General features: G+C 41.3%; 1 protein-coding gene across 4 annotated transcripts in view; it reads left to right on the top strand.

Moving 5' to 3' along the window:
* SPATA6 (spermatogenesis associated 6) overlaps positions 1-10,060 on the top strand; it is a 46,042-nt gene extending 35,982 nt beyond the window's left edge. For all 4 annotated transcript variants that reach the window (XM_052801314.1, XM_052801313.1, XM_052801312.1 and 1 more), the window contains 2 exons: positions 78-166; positions 3,983-10,060. In XM_052801314.1, the coding sequence (XP_052657274.1) occupies positions 78-166; positions 3,983-4,163 (270 nt within the window). In that variant the 3' untranslated portion in view covers positions 4,164-10,060. The remainder of the gene's footprint in view (positions 1-77; positions 167-3,982) is intronic.
* Positions 10,061-17,716: the final 7,656 nt, after the last annotated feature.

Here is a 17,716-nt window from a genome sequence, read left to right as displayed (position 1 = left end):
GAAAGAATGTATTTTTGAAATGAGATCGTTGTAATCAGAAACCAAGGTAATGAGAATCTGATTTCTGTTTTTTTTAGGATGAGAGTAACTCATCAAAAGGAGACTTGACTAAGACAAGAGAATCTTCGCATAGATCGCTCTTATCCATGAGTGAACTGCAGAGCAGGTATGGAGTTTTTCTCTGACCAAGACAGAACAGTCAAACTCATGATATTGCCCTTTAAATTTAGCTAAAAAATTCTCTTCCTATTTTAAGCTATGTAATATATTACACTGGGAAAAGGCTTCTGTAGGAGTTAGTCCTACCAAGGTTTTTCACCTAAAAGCAAAATACAGTTAACTACAATTGTGCCTTTCATGCTATTTGGCACTGTGTCAGTATAGTCTTCATAAAACACTGATTTTGAAACTGGACCTGGTCATGAAAATGATCCTTGGGCAGTAGTTTTTGGATTTCATCAACCAGAGAGCAAACGTCACTTTAAAAATAACCAATTGGTTATTTTTTCTTAAAAGTATGGAAGTGCAAAAATAAATTGAAGTTTATTTAGTAATATGGTTTGTGGCTCTTTTGTTGTTTTGTTCTTTGTTTTCCAAAACACATATTTGGAAAAGAGAAGCATCTTCAAAAAACAAAGCAAATGTATAGACTATGGTTTAGTGATTCAGCATGCTGTATTTCAGAAGACATCTTGAAAACCTGGTTTATGTAGGTTAATTATTCTGTGTATTCCTCACATATATGACTAGGGTTTCATTTGAATATTTTACTTAAAAGACACCAATTGAATTGATTTTGACAACGTCTGTAGTAGAAGTTACCGATACTGATGTTCTCTGTGTATGTGCACGGTATTTTGTACAACGTTTTGGGTACTTGTTGGAGGAAAGGTACTAAGTAATGTAAAATGTTTTTTGGGTTGTACAGCTTTTCTGTTTTTCTTTATATTAAGAGAGAAGTCCTAGAACTGTGGTGCTAAATTTGAGAGGTCTTGACATTAGGAAAAAAAGGTTTTATTTTGATAATTAAATGTGATGCAATATTTTGTAACAAAGGCTTCCCGAATCACCACTGTATACCACAGAAAGAAGGGTAATTCAATATGGGTATCATAGTGAAATTCTACTTGCAATTTGTAAGCTCTAAAAAGTTCTAAAATTTATGATTTGTTGGCTTTTTTTAAAATTCCTGTAATTTGTAGTCACCTCTGTGCAAGGGTTCTAGTTAGTCAGATTTTCACATGTATGTGAAGTTGCTACTCTGAAGCTGTTAATATTTCTATACCTGTGCTCACTCTTGTATTCTGCATGTAGCCTTTTTGCTCCCTTATCCTTTGTCCTGACAGCTGCTGCAATTAAATTGTGTGGGATGTGTTTGTGAGAGAAAGTGCAAGTTTTTGTTTTGAGGCAGCTTTGGGACTTTGAGATTGATGCTGAAACTGCAGACCATGAAAAAAGAAAAAACAAACCCTAATACTACAGAATCATGAAGTGATGGGATATGAAATGCGGCACTCAAGTTGGGAGAGGACTGCTCCTTGGATTTAGAGGCCGGCAGTACTAGTCCCATTCACTGAAGGGCGAGACATAAAAGGACTCGAGGACAGTCTGATTGCTGAGTGTTTGCCACAGTGCTCATAAACAGGATACAAGGACAGAGACAGAGTTCATAGAAGGACATGGTACTGTCAACCGAATGTTGGCAGTAAAGTAGATAGATGATTGAAAACCACTGGGAGTAAGGAAAAGGTCTGTGTTTTGTGAAATATTTAGTATATGATTCACTCAGAAAAGAACTTCTGGGACTCTTAAAGGAGATGTATGAGGGAACAAAAGCATATGACAGGTATTTCAGAGCAGGGAGTTGCGTGCAGAAATCCTGCTGTTAATATGATTTGTGAGTGTAATTCCCAGATTGCTTAGCTCAGGTTGTCAGCTGGTTTCCAGTTGAGACAGGAGAGGGACTCTTCCCTAGCTTGGCTGTATCTTTGTCCACACCAGTGCTAAGTATCTCATGTGCAAGGATTGGCTAATGGAAATACATAGACACACACACCCCCTCCAAAAAGAGAAGGGAAAATGAAGCTTATGTCTTTTTTCAAGTCTTTGTCAGTACTAGAATAAGGAACTTGTGAAAGTTACTATTGTTTTTTGAGTCTTTCCTTTACTGCAGTTAAAGTGGTTGGATTTTGAGTGTCTCTATGTAGATTAAGCTTTTAGTAGAAGAAAAGGCAAGCACAAGGCTGACTGCAGGAGATGGATTCCAAGGAAAAGAGTGGCAGAGCTGTTTGTTGTATCATTACAAGTGCCGCTCCTAGTGCCGTGCTTATTTGTTGGCCTGAGAATGCTCCATCAGAAGTGAGGTAAAACAAACTGCAGAAAGGAGGAGGTAAAACTTTAGTTGTTGATGGGTCCCCAGGGTATTGACTTGTCTACATTTAACACAGGCCTGTACAACTTTTCTATTGATTCTGCTGTTTGGTAGGTTGGTTTCTTTGTGTCCAAACTGTGAAGCACAGTCCTCCCTCTCCAGGATGATAAACAGGTTTAAATTTGCTTCATGCTGCTGACTGACTTTAAATGTTGGAGCTTTTTTGAAAAAGTGTCAGTGGCCTTCCTCCCTTTTTAATATTGGAGCCACATAGAGATCTTCGTGTTGTTGTTTTATGTGGTATAGGTTGGCATCACCCTAATATTTGAATGTAAGAAATCTAAAAGCAAAAGCTATTCGTTCTTTTGTTTTCCGTGGGACAGTGGAAGCTTAGAAATGCGAATTTAGAAAGCTGATCCTACACCTTCATCTTCTTCCCTCACCATTTTCCTTTCTTAAAGTGAAAACCTTGTGTTTTGATGCAGCTAGCTAGAAGTATATTTGTGAGTCCTTTGACATAAGGTTTCGTTCAGTTTTGTCACGTGTGTTTACTGATACTAACTTGAGGACAAAGTTTTAAGTACTGATTTGGCCATAGATTAATAAATGATATGTATTAATAAATGATATGTATATAAGAAAATGTAAACCTTCCCTGTGAAATGTAATCCATTTCCTAAGTGATGGTCATTGTAAGCTTCACATTTCCAGTTTCATTTCCCAGACTGAGAACATTCACGAAAGGCTGAAGATAACTCAGTCCTAATTTTTAAGCGTCTTAAGTGCCTAAATCTCTGAGCAGATGTGAAAAATGTCACCACAATAGTAATTTTTTCTTACGATTTTTGAGCTACTTGTTTCATGCTTTATTACAGGAAAATGGCTCATTTCATTATATGACACAAGCCTTTGTTTTCAGAGTTTCAAGAGAAAGCAAATAGTCATGAAGTTTAGATATACATACTTCAGATTTGTCAGTGTTTTGTAATGATTTTCAGAGAATAAATTTCACTTCATAGATCTAGGAAATAATTTCTCAAAGCAACTGAAATATGAGACTGTATTTGTGTTTAGTATTAAAACAGTGACACAGAAGATGGGGTGGGGAAGGAACACTTGATTGCCACTATATCATAATGTATTTGGTAGAATACTTAATCCAAGATGCTTCTGATAGAGCACTTTACAGCTGCAACCACAGTAATTTAATATACCTCTGATAGATTGTCTTCATATTGAAATAGCTGCTTGTGGTTACGTTTTGACCTTCAAAGGACAGAAAAATCCTACTGTGTTGCTCTTGCATAGGCTTAGTGCCTAGTCACACTGCCTATCAAAATACAGTAAAATTACTGCATGCTCTTTGAAAATTAATTCTCTATGTGGGAGGTATTATCAAGTGCACTCAGATAAGTGGGGGAGCATTTGTGTGAATGAATAACGTGGGGCTCCCATTTCTTAGAAGGAGCTGCAGTGCAGTTTTTTTATCAATTTGTGAAAGGTAATCTGTGATTAGCAGCTCTACCTTTGGATTTCTGCTGGTTTTGTGGTTCTGATTCCTCTTCCTTATCTTGATTTAATCATTATTTCTTATCTTTTTTCTGTTGACAGTTCACCGGTGCAGCAGAACACTACTGTTCACTTGGATAATGGTGAATACTGCTCTAGTCGTGCAGCTGTGTACAAAGGGAAGCCTCACAGAGCAATCTTTGAAGAGAGTCTCGAGAAAATATATAGAAACATGTATCGAAAAGCTTCTGGCACTGTTTCAGACCAAAAAACACACTCCTGATAGCAATTCACCTGGAAATGCACAGTACACAGTGGTCATATTTGTAATGAAACCTATTTTTATGTAACAAATATTTGTACTCTATTTTTAAGGTGTAATTATGGTTAGGCAGGGTTTTGGAGAAACGGGGTTTTGGCCTGCCTTGCCAAAAGGAAACTATTAATATCCCACTGCTCTCCCCCGCCCCCCCCCCCAAAAAAAAACCAAACCGAAAAAACCAGCAACTTCACAATTAAGCAAGATGGTGTTGCTCCTTTGAGACTACGAAAAGATAGTCATTTGAAGACTAATAGGTCCGCTGGACATTCGTGTCTGACGTCAACTCAGGTTTCAGCTGCAGCCAATTTTCATTAAATAATTAAAGCTATTTAGTAACATAAACAGAATTGGTTGAAGAAGCAGTATGTCCTAGTGTTCAGAGGGGGGGGTCTAAAGAGGAAGGTGAATGTGAATGTTGATTTAAAAGTGTCCCATCAGGGTCAAAGGGAATTGTTTTCTAGAAAATTGCCTTGGATTGTTTATTTTTGAGACAGGCAGAAACTCTGATACTGACCTATAGACATGCTTTCGAAGTGGTTTCAAGCACCTTCAGTCACAAATTTTCTGATTTTAAAAGAAACGCACCCATCCCAGCAGCCTCTATATCAGAAGAAAGGTTATCTTTGCACACCCTGTGCATTTGAAAATTTCCAGGTTCTCTTGAATGCAACCATGACATTTGCCAATATATTTGTAATTTTAAAAAATATGAATAAGAAAGGAGTGCAGAGGGGGAAAGACTGGAGCTAGTCAGCAAGCTCTTCATATATCCCGTACAGGCCTTCTGAAGTTCCTGCATCACAATCCCACCTAATTTGGAGCCTGTCCTTCCCAGTCTGCTGGGATCCTGTTGGCAGAAATCATACCGTTTTTGCTAAAGGCCACCAAATGTTCATCAGCAGTTCGATGCTTTCCCTGGGGATGGAACCTTTTCAGCCTTGCATTGAACAGATCCCACATTAGCAGACCGGGGCAAATTGCCCATCTATTGAAAAGCGGAATGTTTTAAAAGGGCAAGAGTGTCCATCTCCTGCTTCCTTTCAGAATGGGGGAAAAACCAAATGCCTGTTCTGGCTCCTTCCCTGACTGAACGAACAGATTCAGTTACACCAATGCCATTTTACCTGTTATGATTGGATAAAGGATAAAGCTAGCAGTACAGATGGCAGAACATATGACTGTAACCTGCCAGCATGCCTAGATAAACAAAAAGTTGGTCTACTCTGCCTTCCATCCTTTAATGCTGAGACAACATAATTGATTTGAGAAAGCAGTTGGTGAGCAATTATGCTAGTGGGAAAGCACGCTGAAAGGCTGTGTGCTTCTGTTTCAGGAAAGGGGACTCTCAGAGGAAGTGTCTTGCATATAGACATTTCTATTCCTTGTAACTGTTAAACCAGTTGAAGTGGATTAACACTGATAACTTCCTATCCTTGATGCCATTTAGCATATTAGTACTTTCAAAGGGCATTACTTGCACAGTCTAATGCGGTGGGTAAGTGTTGAGTCACTCTATGAAGTAGTAGTACATTTTTTTTTGCAGAAGTGAAAAGTAAAACTTACCCAAGTTGTGCCACTGAAGGCATGGTGGCCGTGGAGTATTGTGCTACTGTTACCTGGTATTGATTCATTAGCCTGTTCCTGTGACCCCATATTAGTCCATAAAGGGATGGTTTCTTTCTCCTTGCTGTTCAGGAAAGTAGGTGTATTCAAATGGATCCTAGATAGGCAGGGCACATTCTGAGAGATACTTTCCAAGCTTTTGGTTTAAAATGAATCTACTGAAATCTGAAGGTTGCTGCAGTTTCCTGTAGGTGTTTGAGCTGTAAGATTTAGTGTTCTTCTCATGGTATCCCACAGTTTTCATTCAATATTCTGTGTGTTTTCCCTCCCCAGTGTCATAGCTTAGTAAAAGTTACAGTCTTCTGAAGATTGGCTGCTCCCCCTTGGCCTAATCTGGTTCTGTGACACAGAAGTACTGTTCGATTTTTCCCTCCCCAGCTATCCAGCAGATTTTAGTCCCGGTTTGTTCAGTGTGTAAGAAGGCCTGAATGCTGAGGCTTTGGGGTTTTTGTATGTATGAGTAAGGATACAAGTTGCCATGAATTCAAGACACAAGGAGGGGCTGAGGGAGGTTAGAGGCCACTGTGAAAAAACAGGGTAATGTTTGCGAGGGGTCTAGAGGAATGGCTGGGGTATATCTGTTTAATTACCCTAGCTAAAGAAAGGAAGCATATGGTGATATGGCAACCTTCAGTTTTTCATCAAAGATGAAAATTTTTCATCAAAGGTGAAAACTGCATGGGAGAAAAAAAAAAGTCATATATTGAATTTTGACTGGTATGAATATTCTCACTGTAGCCTTCGTATGCAGCATAACAACAAGTGAAGCAGATAGACTATGAGTGTCTTTGGCCCTGCTCCAGCTATGAGGGGAGATGGTGTGTATTATGTCTTTCTGAATCAGCTGCTGCAGGAGATGTGTTTCTCTCTTGGGTCAGAGTCGTTCCACAGCTTATATGCTGTGATACAACAGTGTTCTCTTCCAAGCACTGGGCTGGAAATCGGGTCTGGTTAATGGAAAACTTTTCTCTGAAATGTGACTTAAGACCCAAATTACTCCGATCTGTCCATAAAATCTGCAAGCCACTTTGTTTTCAAAAGCATTTGGCCCCTTCCCTGTTTGCTCAGCTAACCCTCCTATTAATATGCATACAGCTCAAGTGCACTGAGCACTGCTGCTCCTTTGCTACTGCAGGATGTGATAAGTATAGGTTCAGGCAGTGAACCAACATAGTAATAAACTGTAATTGTTTAGTGCACCTTGCCTTCTAATACAATTTAAATCCCTTCTATCAAATGCAAATTTCTAGGTTCCTGAGTGGAGCTTTAAATAGCATTTTCTATGCTCATTCCTTATCTTTTGCCATCCACAAAGTGGTCTGTTAGTGACAGTGGGACGGCATAATTTGACCCCCATCATTTTACCTCCTAAAGGAAATCTAGAAATAATGGGCTAGATTAAGAAGGAATTAGTGTTTTTCTGTAGAGTCTCTCTCTTTCTCTTGCCCTCCCCAAGTTATTATATGAGTATTCTCACCAAATGCTATTCAGCATGCAGTGTTGCTTGCAGTATGCAATCAGTATTTTAATCACTTTCATTTTAATAAGTCAGAGTCTGCTTCCTACTTGCTCCCTTCCCTCTTTCCTCCAAATAACTTGGTATAGTTTAGAATCTTGGGGTGGCTTTAGACAAACTACCTGCCTGCGTTCAGTAGAAATGCAAATCCTTTGCTGAGTAGTAGTTGCTTTGGAAATCAGTCATTGACCTGTTGTGGATTAAAGGCAAAAATGTCAAACTCTTTAATGATTTGCCTTATCTAAGTTTTCAACTAGAAGAAGGGAAGCTTAAATTGGTCCACTGGGGACAAGAGGCATAGGGATGGCTAGAGTAATGGGAACAGGTAGGAGCAGCTTTGTAAGATAGATGGGCAGCAGTGTTTATATTCCAAATCTGAGCAGCTTGGAAGATGATGAGGGCTGTTCTTTAGATTGTGCATCACATGTTTGAATCTTATTATTACTTCAGAGACTACCAAAACAGTGAGGGGAGAAAGAAATCTACCTATAGGTGTTGGGAGTCTATTTTTTGGGTAAAATAACAGAACATTTAGCTCTGCTCAGTATTAAATAGTCTTTTCCAAATTCCTCCTCATTGTTACCTCAGCTGTAAAATGGGGAGTTTGTGCTCTGCTGAAGCTTAATTAAATGACTGTGAAGTGCTTTGGGATCCTGAGGTGAATGTTACAGAAATTATTTTGTGGAAGCCTGGCTGGAAAGTCCCATCTCATCTCCAGTTACTAAAAAGGCTTTATTTTAATTTTCCCAGGTTTATTATGTTTTAACCAGACAATTATTAAGCAAGTCTTAATCTTACCAAGATAGAAATCTATTAAATCTAAGAGACAGCTGAAAAAGATAATGAACTGCTTTACTACATGTGCTTTTAGGACCTAATCTTTACAGTTGGTATGCTACTTCATTTCTGCCTCCTGCATGATCTGGGTTCATCATACTCATACTGATTGCTCTCATGATATCTTTTTTTTTTTAATACAAATTACTTTTTTGTCATCCTGATGTCTTAGTGCTGTCTGCTATGTGTACTAATCAGCACGATTAACATCTATCACATCATTTGTTCTCATCTTCTCCCCAGGAGCAAGGGGTGCAATGGTGTGTGCAACTTGACAGTGGAAGAGTTTGTGTGGTGTGCCATAGGTTTGTCAGAGAAAGTAAGTTAGAAGGAATCTCTGCCTTTTCAGTCCGTGTGCAAGGAATAGCTTATTACATAATTCTGCTCTTCCTAATTTTTAAGCTTGAAAGTGTTTTCTGAAACACTGAACTATGCAACAAAATTCTTAGCCTTTTAGCAGTGGTCACATAACTGTATAAATCTTGTTGTGGAATCTCTGGGTCATAGGAGAGCCTGCCATGGTGTTGATAACTTCAGCGGTTATGGAGTGATCATTATCAGGATGCTGAGAGTATCTCAAGAGATTTGTTTAGTAGTCAAGGAGTTTGGGGAAACTTTCAAATCAATGAAACTTAGCTTCCTGGTTCCAGTGAAAACAATTGAAGCTAAGAGAGATCAGCACTTCTGTGGGTGATCTTAATGAGCTACCTCACTGACAGAAATGGTGTCTGGTTTAGGTGATGGTCTCTGGTAGCAGCAGAGAACCAGTCTTTGCCCGGTTCCTTTCAGTTTCAACAAATAAACCAGTGTTGTGGGAAGTGATCAAGAACACCTAATATTCCTGTTTCTATTACACAGTGAAACATTAAGCACGAGCCCCATTGATTGCATTGGTTTCTGCTGCTTTCTCCATGGAATTCAAAACATCATCAACCAAAGCCCTTAAAAGATGAGGCTGTAGCTCCTTTTGTTATCAGTGTTGACTTGCCAAAGACATGCAGTTTGTTCCCTGTTTGTCTTCAGTGAGAAATTCTCTGAGGTGCAGTGATAATTTGTCTGGATGGCAACATAAAGGAACTGTAATCTTTCTTTTTGCTTGATCAATGTGGAGATTGTGCTTTTTCTTCATATGTATTTCCATTCAATTCTGGGTGATTTCTTCTGACCTAGCAAAGAACTCTCAGCAACTTCTCTGAGAAGTGGTGATCTGAGCCGCCTTCTCACCTCTTCAGGGAAAGGAGTTTGCTGTTGCAAAACAACATCCCTCTTGGTTCATAAGAATTTACTGATCCTGAGGATACAGCACAAAAATTTTTTTCTGTGGTCAGGTATTTGCGTAACCCTGTAGAGCTGATGCCATTGAATGAACAGAACTTCACACAAAGTGGGGGTGGGAGGCTGAAAGCAGGGGCAGACTTTGAGAGTGGTTTGATGCATGGCGTGCCATGGATTATGTATTTGTATCCCATGAATTATCAGTGTATAAAATAACCAGTGAAACTTTTAACAAAAGCACCATTTACATCGCCGAACAGTGGTGAATTCTAATGCTTATATTTGTATTGTTACACTGACTTGAATTTTTGAATGTTTAGCTAATTGTGTTGTTACTAAGACTATAGTTGTATGAACTGTTTCATTCAGTACTCCAGTAGTAAACATTTGCTAAGAGGTTGCTTTCCCTGCCTGCCTTGTTTTCACCACAGTCATCTAGTGTTTACATACATTTTAGCCTCTGTGCCATTTTTGAAGGCTTTATTTGTCTCATTTACGTTTTTGGTTTGGATAATACTTAAATATGAAATCCATCTGGGAAACATATTGTATATTCACGTTGAGGGGTAAAACCAGTTTTTAATTAAAATTTTATACAGCACTTGTATTTCACTTTGTCCTGTTTTATTATGAAACACTTCAATCTTCTTCCTAAAACACATATGTCTTCTGTGTTTCAAGATGTTCCTTGTTGCTCATGCAGAACCAGTTTCTGAGCTCTGTCAGCAGAGTGCCATATGTTCTGGGGTTCATTTAGCTTCTCTGGCGTTTGTGTAGGCAGCATATTGGATGTAATGCAGCTAAGCTCTGCTCCATTCTTTTCTTTGTAAACTTGTCAAGAGATGAAAAAAGCGGGGAGAAGAACACACTGAATAATACTCGTGATTTGAATTATCAGGGAGTTATGGTAACTTGGCCAATCAAAATTGAGGTTTCTCGTGTACTTGAGGATTTTCCTTAATTGCGGCTTATGCATAGCCTATAAAGTGATGCATCCCTCAGTGCTACCTGGTATTACACCCAAAATGAGTGCTGAAGATTGAGATATAACCCAAGCCATTTGGAAATGACAAGCATTAAGTGCTTTTAATTTTACATTGATCTGCTATTTTAAATTAAAAAAAAAAAAAGTGAGTAATAGAAGATGGGCATGTGAAGGGATTGTACTCCTCTTTGTTGTCATCTTCTGGCTTTGTGGAAAATAACTCTCCGCTGTTTAAATGCCTGGTACTGAAAAGAGAAATCTGAAGACTGATGGTGCCCTCCCGTTTAAAACAAAAAAAAAAAAAAAAACCAAGTCATTTTTCTTACCAATTCATTCCTGTTTCTTCCCTGCCCCCCGTAATCTTGACCATGAACCAGTAGGTGCTATCAGTCTTTAATATACTGCTAGTATGTAGGAACACAGCCCTGGCTGTTTATTGATAGTAGCTATATATTGTCAGATACTGATCTTATCTGCCGAAACCTTTTCAGAACCGTCTCGGTGACTGTGACAGAGAACCAAAGTATTTCTGTGGTTCTGTAACTAAAGCTTAGAAAGAAAAAAAAAAAGAAAAGAAGGAATAAGAAACTAGCAAAAAAGGAATACATATTAAACTGTTTGCCCTTTGCTGAGGTATGAGGCCGGAGGGAAGGGCTTGAGTGGCTGCTTGATACAAGTGCATGAAGGAGTGGGGAGGGAAACTTTGGCAGTTCTGACCTAAGGTCGGTCAGAAATAACCAGCTGGAGTGACATGAGTATAAACCTGGTTGAAGTGACAGGCAGCTCAGCTCCTGGGTCTCTATTTACATATGTTTAAAACAAACAAAAAAAGCTGCCTTTGTTCCCCAGGAAAATCTATTTACTTGGCATTCAGCCCATGTATAAGCTGGAACTTCTTTCACAGAAGATGTAGAAACAAAGCAACTGACATTTCTGCTTTGGTGTGAGGCTGAAGCTAAGATTTGATTTTGAAATATGAAAGTAAACTGAAACTACCTCCAATTTAAAGGTGGGGTTTTTTAATGACCTTAAAAGTTTTGAGAAGTTTTTTTTCCCTCCCCTTAGGGACCAGAAGAAATTATAACAGTAATCTTACTTAGAGCTGTAAGTCTACAGAGACAGTGGCTGTAGGTTAATGAAAAATTGACACTGCTACTTGCCTGTGCTTCCAGCAGAATTTTTTTTCTTCAAACTGATGTGAACTATTGCACTGCGTGAGTTGGTTATGAGTCTCACATATTAAATTGAATGCTGCTTTTGTGGAAGCTACAGGAGCAAGTCACAGCTGAATGTTTTGAACAACGTTCCTGTTTCGAATAAATGCAACAAAAATTATGGGTTTCTTAAAATGGTTACCCTGGTCCTTCCCCCCCACCCCACCACACACACACACACTCAGAAATAAAGCTTGCTGTGTTAGTCTAAACCAGAAAGTGGGCGGAGGAATTGTCCCCGATGCTCTGCATCCCAGTACAGAATCCGGAGTGCTGCCAACCCAATCTGACAATAGTCTGGTAGAGAAATCACACCACAGAGCAGTAACTGAGCGTTGCAAGTGCGGTTGCTCTTGCGTTTTGCATAGACGTGTGTGCTGTTAGGCACTCTTACGCGCGCTCCCGCTTGTGTGGCACTCGTGCTCCTCGAGGGACACCCTGTGCCTCGCAGAGCATCGTTCAAAAAGTGCCCTCTCCAGGAGCATTTCTGCAGTATCGTTTGGGACAGCTCGTTTCTCGTTCCTGGGAATCGTGCACAGAAATGGCATGAACTCAACGGCTCAGGCTGACTTTGGTTCGTACTCTGACAATATCTATTTGTTGTCCTCGGCATGGCGGTGCCATCTGGTCTTGCTTGGACAGCTGTCCTGGTTTCAGCTGGGATAGAGTTAACTGTCTTCCTAGTAGCTGGTACAGTGCTGTGTTTTGAGTTCAGAGCGAAGAATGTTGATAACACTGATGTTTTCAGTTGTTGCTCAGTAGTGTTTAGACTAATGTCAAGGATTTTTCAGCTTTTCATGCCCAGCCACTGAGAAAGCTGGAGGGGCACAAGAAGTTGGCACAGGACACAGCCAGGGCAGCTGACCCAAACTGGCCAACGGGGTATTCCATACCATGTGACATCCCATCCAGTATAGGAACGGGGAAGTGGGGGGCAGGGATTCACCGCTCGGGGACTGGCTGGGTGTCGGTCGGCGGGTGGTGAGCAATTGCACTGCGCATCATTTGTACATTCCAATCCTTTCATTATTGCTGTTGTCATTTTATTAGTGTTATCATTATCATTATTAGTTTCTTCTTTTCTGTTCTATTAAACTGTTCTTATCTCAACCCACGGGTTTTGCTTCTTTTCCTGATTTTCTCCCCCATCCCACTGGGTGGGGGGGAGTGAGTGAGCGGCTGCGTGGTGTTTAGTTGCTGGCTGGGGTTAAACCACGACAACAGCTTAGCTGTAATACTGCACTGCATGATATTTCAGTTTTTGCTTATGAAATCTTGGGCTGTGCTTGAATAGCACACCAATACCTTGATGCCAGCCTTTGACCAGATGGTACTTGCTTAAGTAATAGCCCCCCATGTACTGTGACAGAGATGGATACACAGAGGTGTTGGAAATTGCATTGGAGACAAGGGGAAGGCAGGCATGAAGATGGCTTCAGGTGTTGTTATATGGGCTCTCAGGTCAGGAATTAAAGTGCCATTGGATGTCCACAGACTTCTCTGCTCCCCTTGAAGGACTTTAAACCTATAACAGACTCTGAAGACTGGCCAGTACCTGGCGTGAGGCAGCCTGGGCAGTTCTGGGGCAGAAGCATTCTCAGGCTCTCCTGTAGGAGTTTTAAGACTCATTGGGTCACAGAAAGGTGGAGAAAAGGCATGACTCTGAGGATCAGGGTACACTTGGGAAAAGACAGCGTTGTGCGCAGTGGGGCAATGATGGGCAACACCAACAAAGACCCCTCCTTGAGCATTTCTCCAACAAGGACATCTGTATTTTGGAGTTCCCAGTGGATTTGCTGTCTCCACCGGGGAGAAGGTTACGTTTGGGTGATGAGGGGGAAGCCGTCGTCTTTCACTTCTCTGAAGAACAGGCAGTGACTTTTCCTTGCAACCTTTCGCAGCCTAGAAGGGAGCCTTCATCACCATTGTAGCAACACTGTGTTGGGGCGGCAGCTCAGCAATTGGCTTCTTCACTCACGTTCACCTGCTTCAGAGGAGGTTGTACAAAAATCTCAAATTGTGACACCAACACTTTACCTATGCTAAAAAAAATCACTTTCATCTATTGCTTCTTAAGTTGCATTCACAACACTGTATGTCTCTCTTACTGCTGAAGGCAAACAAACTAAAAACTGTTCATACCTGTCTTTGGGGAATCACCAAGGTTGGATGACACCTCCCACATTACGCTAGTATTAGTCTGAAATGGGGAAAATAAACGTACCCCATTAAATGTATATACAGGACTGTGAGATGAGAGGCTTGAATTTGGTTTTTTTCATCCACTACGTTTTGTCCTTTGCCACTTCCTTTTAGCTTTATCCCTTTTTTTGCCTTTCCATGGTTACAAAGCCCTCTTTCTCTGCATGCGCTATCTATGATTTTTATTTATGTGGTGTAAGTTCATAACAGACAACTGCTTAATGTAACAGAAGAGGCTTGATGAAATCCAGCAGTTGAAAGCTGGAGCGAGATGAAGTCACACTAGAAAGAAGGTGCAGCTCTTTTTTTTTTTTTTTAATAATGTAGTGAGTATTTAGCTTTTAGACCACCTTAGCCAGAAACTGGTTTCTTAGCTGGCAGTCTTTATGACAGGATTGACAATTATGCTAAAATAAACATGGCTAAGCTGGCAGTTTGATAAAGAAATGGGCAGGGATGTTCTGCCATAGGCATTGTGGTTATTGCTGAGTCAAAGATCACAAATTCTACCAGTAAATGCTAGGTCACTGTAGCAGATTAGACCTTTTAGAAGCTTGGAGTCTGGTCCTACTTCAGTATGTATGGCCTGGACATGTGCAGCCTGAGCTCTTGCCACTTTATCAAACTACAGAGTGTCCCCAAAGTAACTGGAGAGACAGCTCCAGCTTAAACAGAGGGCCAACTTGCGTCTTATTAATTCATTGCCTTTTAATCTGCAGACGAGCCAAACCCTGCTTTGGGGTATATTGAGGCTTTTCTTATTTGTTATAAATTTTTCAAGACCTATGCTATGTTGATGACTTTTTAATTAAAAAAAAAAAAAATCCAGAAGACACTGTTATGTAGCAGTAAAATGTACAGTTAAATACCAGCCAATTTAGCGAGTGTGCTTTTGCTGCTCCATAGAGATATACAAATGCACACTTGGAAATCCTCTTGCTGATATGTCAGCATTTTGAAACTGCTACAGCTTGAGGTTAGCCGGGTTATTTTCTTTTGTCTGGGGTTTAAAACATTGCTCCCAACCTGGTATCTGGGTAAGATAAGATGAATCCACTGAAGGTAAGAAGTTGACTTTATTATCTGTAGGGGAGACACTTCTTGACTACATAATTCAAAATTGTTTTAAGCAACCTTCTCCTCTCCACCCCCCCCAGCAAGGGAGTAATTTGCTGGTGTTGGAAGCACTGGGTGCTGAGAAATAGATAAGTGAGCTGGAGTATTGGGGAGGGGGGGAACACCTTCCAGGCAGGCACAAGGCTGTGGAGGGGAGAGGTTGGGGTCCCATTGCTGGAGATGTCACAGCCCAGAGCCAGAGACATGGGGATAGTCCTGCGGAGAGACAGTGGTGGGCACCTGCACAAAAACGGGGCTCAAAAAATAAAAAGTTCATGGGTATAAACAAAGCAATGCAAAAGCAAAGCTGGTATTAAGTTTTTGCATTACTATTTGCAGTAAAAGTAAGAGGGGGGTTCTAATATGGTCTTTGGTGGCTATTTATTGATTATTTTTATGTTACTCGAAGGGAAGGGAAAGTAAGAAGAGAGTGCAGAAGAAAGGAAACTAAACCATGTAAATTTACTGAGTTTGTTTCTTTTCCTCACAGGGACCAAAAGTGCAGAAAGGTGCCAGGACTCTGCCAGCCCACACGTGCCCTCCTCTCCCTCAGATCTCCACGAGCTTTACCCTGGTGAAGTTTCCCTCTATAGGAATGCAGGGAGGGCAGCTCTCCCTGCAGGGATGAGACCTTGTGATCCCGGGTAGGATCTATTTTAACCCAGAAACAGTGACTTCCAGCTACGATTCACCTGGGCAGGTGCCCATCTGTGCACACCGAGAAGTCTGTGAGTGCTGCTGCCTCCTTGTCCCAGAAAATGAGCGCAAGGAACCAGAGAAAACATGGTGCCCTGTTTGCTAACTTACTCTCCACCCTGCTAAAATGCATGTGGTTTCATTTCTTTCCTTTGTAATAAACTCTGCCCACCATAGCGTATATTCTTTTAAATAACATTTTAAAATATTTTCCGGTAAATTAAAGTGATGACATGTTTGTAGGGTTCATTGTTAATTTCATTTCCTTTGGCTCAGCCAGCCAGATAAAATGCAATGTTATTAATCTTTGTTTAAAAGAAGATCCTTTGCCGAACAGTAATAAATGATCTTGATAGATTTGTCAGGAAAATGAATGATAATCATTTGCAGATAGACACAAGCCTAGTATGGAAGATTAATAAGAAAATATGTATTGGCATCATTAATAACATCTGCTGCCAATGGACTTGTATATTGGTTACAGCTCTGAAAGCGATGTGTTCTTGTTAGGATATTGCAATTCATCACGTGCTGCGAGGAGCGAGGCTGTACAGTGCTTCTGGGGCGATGACAAGCTACTCCTCAGGAAAGGCTTGCGAGGAGCTCAACGCCAAGGCCGTGCCGCAGCCTGCCGCATCCGCCGTCGGCTGAGCCTGTCATCGCCGAAGCCCCAGTTCTGCTGGGCTCTGACTTCCCACGTGCGTTTCCCCGTGTCACTGCTAAAAACTCTTCCGGACCCCATGAATTTGCTCATTCCTTGCTTTTGGGGCTCTGGCTGGCTGGATTCGCAGATAAGCCTTGTTCCCCCGGGAGCTCTGCCCTCATGGCGTGGGCTGAGCAATGTTGGTGGAGAAGCTGCTCCTGGCACGGAGCAGCTCGGGCTGCAGCAGCTGCAGCACCTGGGGTTTGACATACGCTTTCACTCAGGGTCTGCGCTCGTTCCCACCTCATGTAGCTCTAAAAAGGTTCCTCCAGAGCCTGCCACAGGCATTTAAGAGCTTGTGTGTCTTCAACTGACACAGCTTTGGAAAGTACCCCCGCTTCACTGGATGCACAACACGTTAGGACATAAAGCTCTTCACAGGTGCTGCATGTGACTGTCATGGGCCTTGGTTTTTCAGCCTTGATCATCCGTGTTAGGAAAAGAGCATTCTATTTTGGGCTTATAAGATCTGCAGAGCCTCTGTTGGGCTTTCCCTCTTAACAGCCCCAGAGCATATCTAAGATGGTGCAAAGAGCTGCATGCTCATAGCAGCAATCTCTGCCACAGCATCACCCCTGCAGTGGCAGGGAGCTGAGAATTATCCCATCCCGTCCCATCCCATCCCATCCCGTCCCCCTCCTTGTCCCTATCCCCGTCCCCGCGGCTCCTTGGCACGCAGGGGTGAGGCTGATGGGGAGCTGCTGGGGTGAGCAGGGTCCCACTTGCTGCAGGGAGGGAGTGGGAGCTGGGGCTGGAGGGACTCCACGTGTTCAAGTGCAATGCATGGGGAAATGTAGCATAAAATGGAAATTATCAAGGCTAGGAAGGGGGCTGGGAGATGTAGGGGGGAAGAGCTGCACGTGGGTATAGGCAGAGGGAATGGGTGTGGGAGATGAGAAGGAAGGAGCAGAGGGACTGAAACGAGGAATAACATGAAACAGAAACTCCCCCCCATCCCCAACCTTCAATGAGGAGGAAAAATATAATCTCTTTTTGGTTTGGTTTTAATTTTTTTCAACTAAATATGTATTTTCTTAGAAAATACAAGGAAAGGTCAAGATGTTTTGAGATTACTTCGGTTTATTCCAATAAAACATTTCAGACTCCCCCTCCCCAATGATTATTTTTTCTTTTGTTTCACTTTAGTGGTTCAAAGTAAGTAGCAAGTCAAATAAATTTACCATTGAAATGTGTTCCTCCTGCGGGGCGCACAGCTGGCTGCATCTGGCAGTGCGGATGTCTCCATTCCTTCTGTGGGCCAAGCTCAGAGATGCAGTCACATCTCTCAAAGCTCATTACTTTTTGTTTAACTGACACAGACATCATCCTTTTAAAGGAAACACCATC

Source organism: Harpia harpyja, chromosome 11 (genome assembly GCF_026419915.1).
Source record: "Harpia harpyja isolate bHarHar1 chromosome 11, bHarHar1 primary haplotype, whole genome shotgun sequence".
NCBI lineage: Eukaryota > Metazoa > Chordata > Aves > Accipitriformes > Accipitridae > Harpia > Harpia harpyja.
The sequence above is the reverse complement of the archived record's forward strand: the minus strand, read 5'-3'. Positions and strand labels throughout refer to the sequence as shown.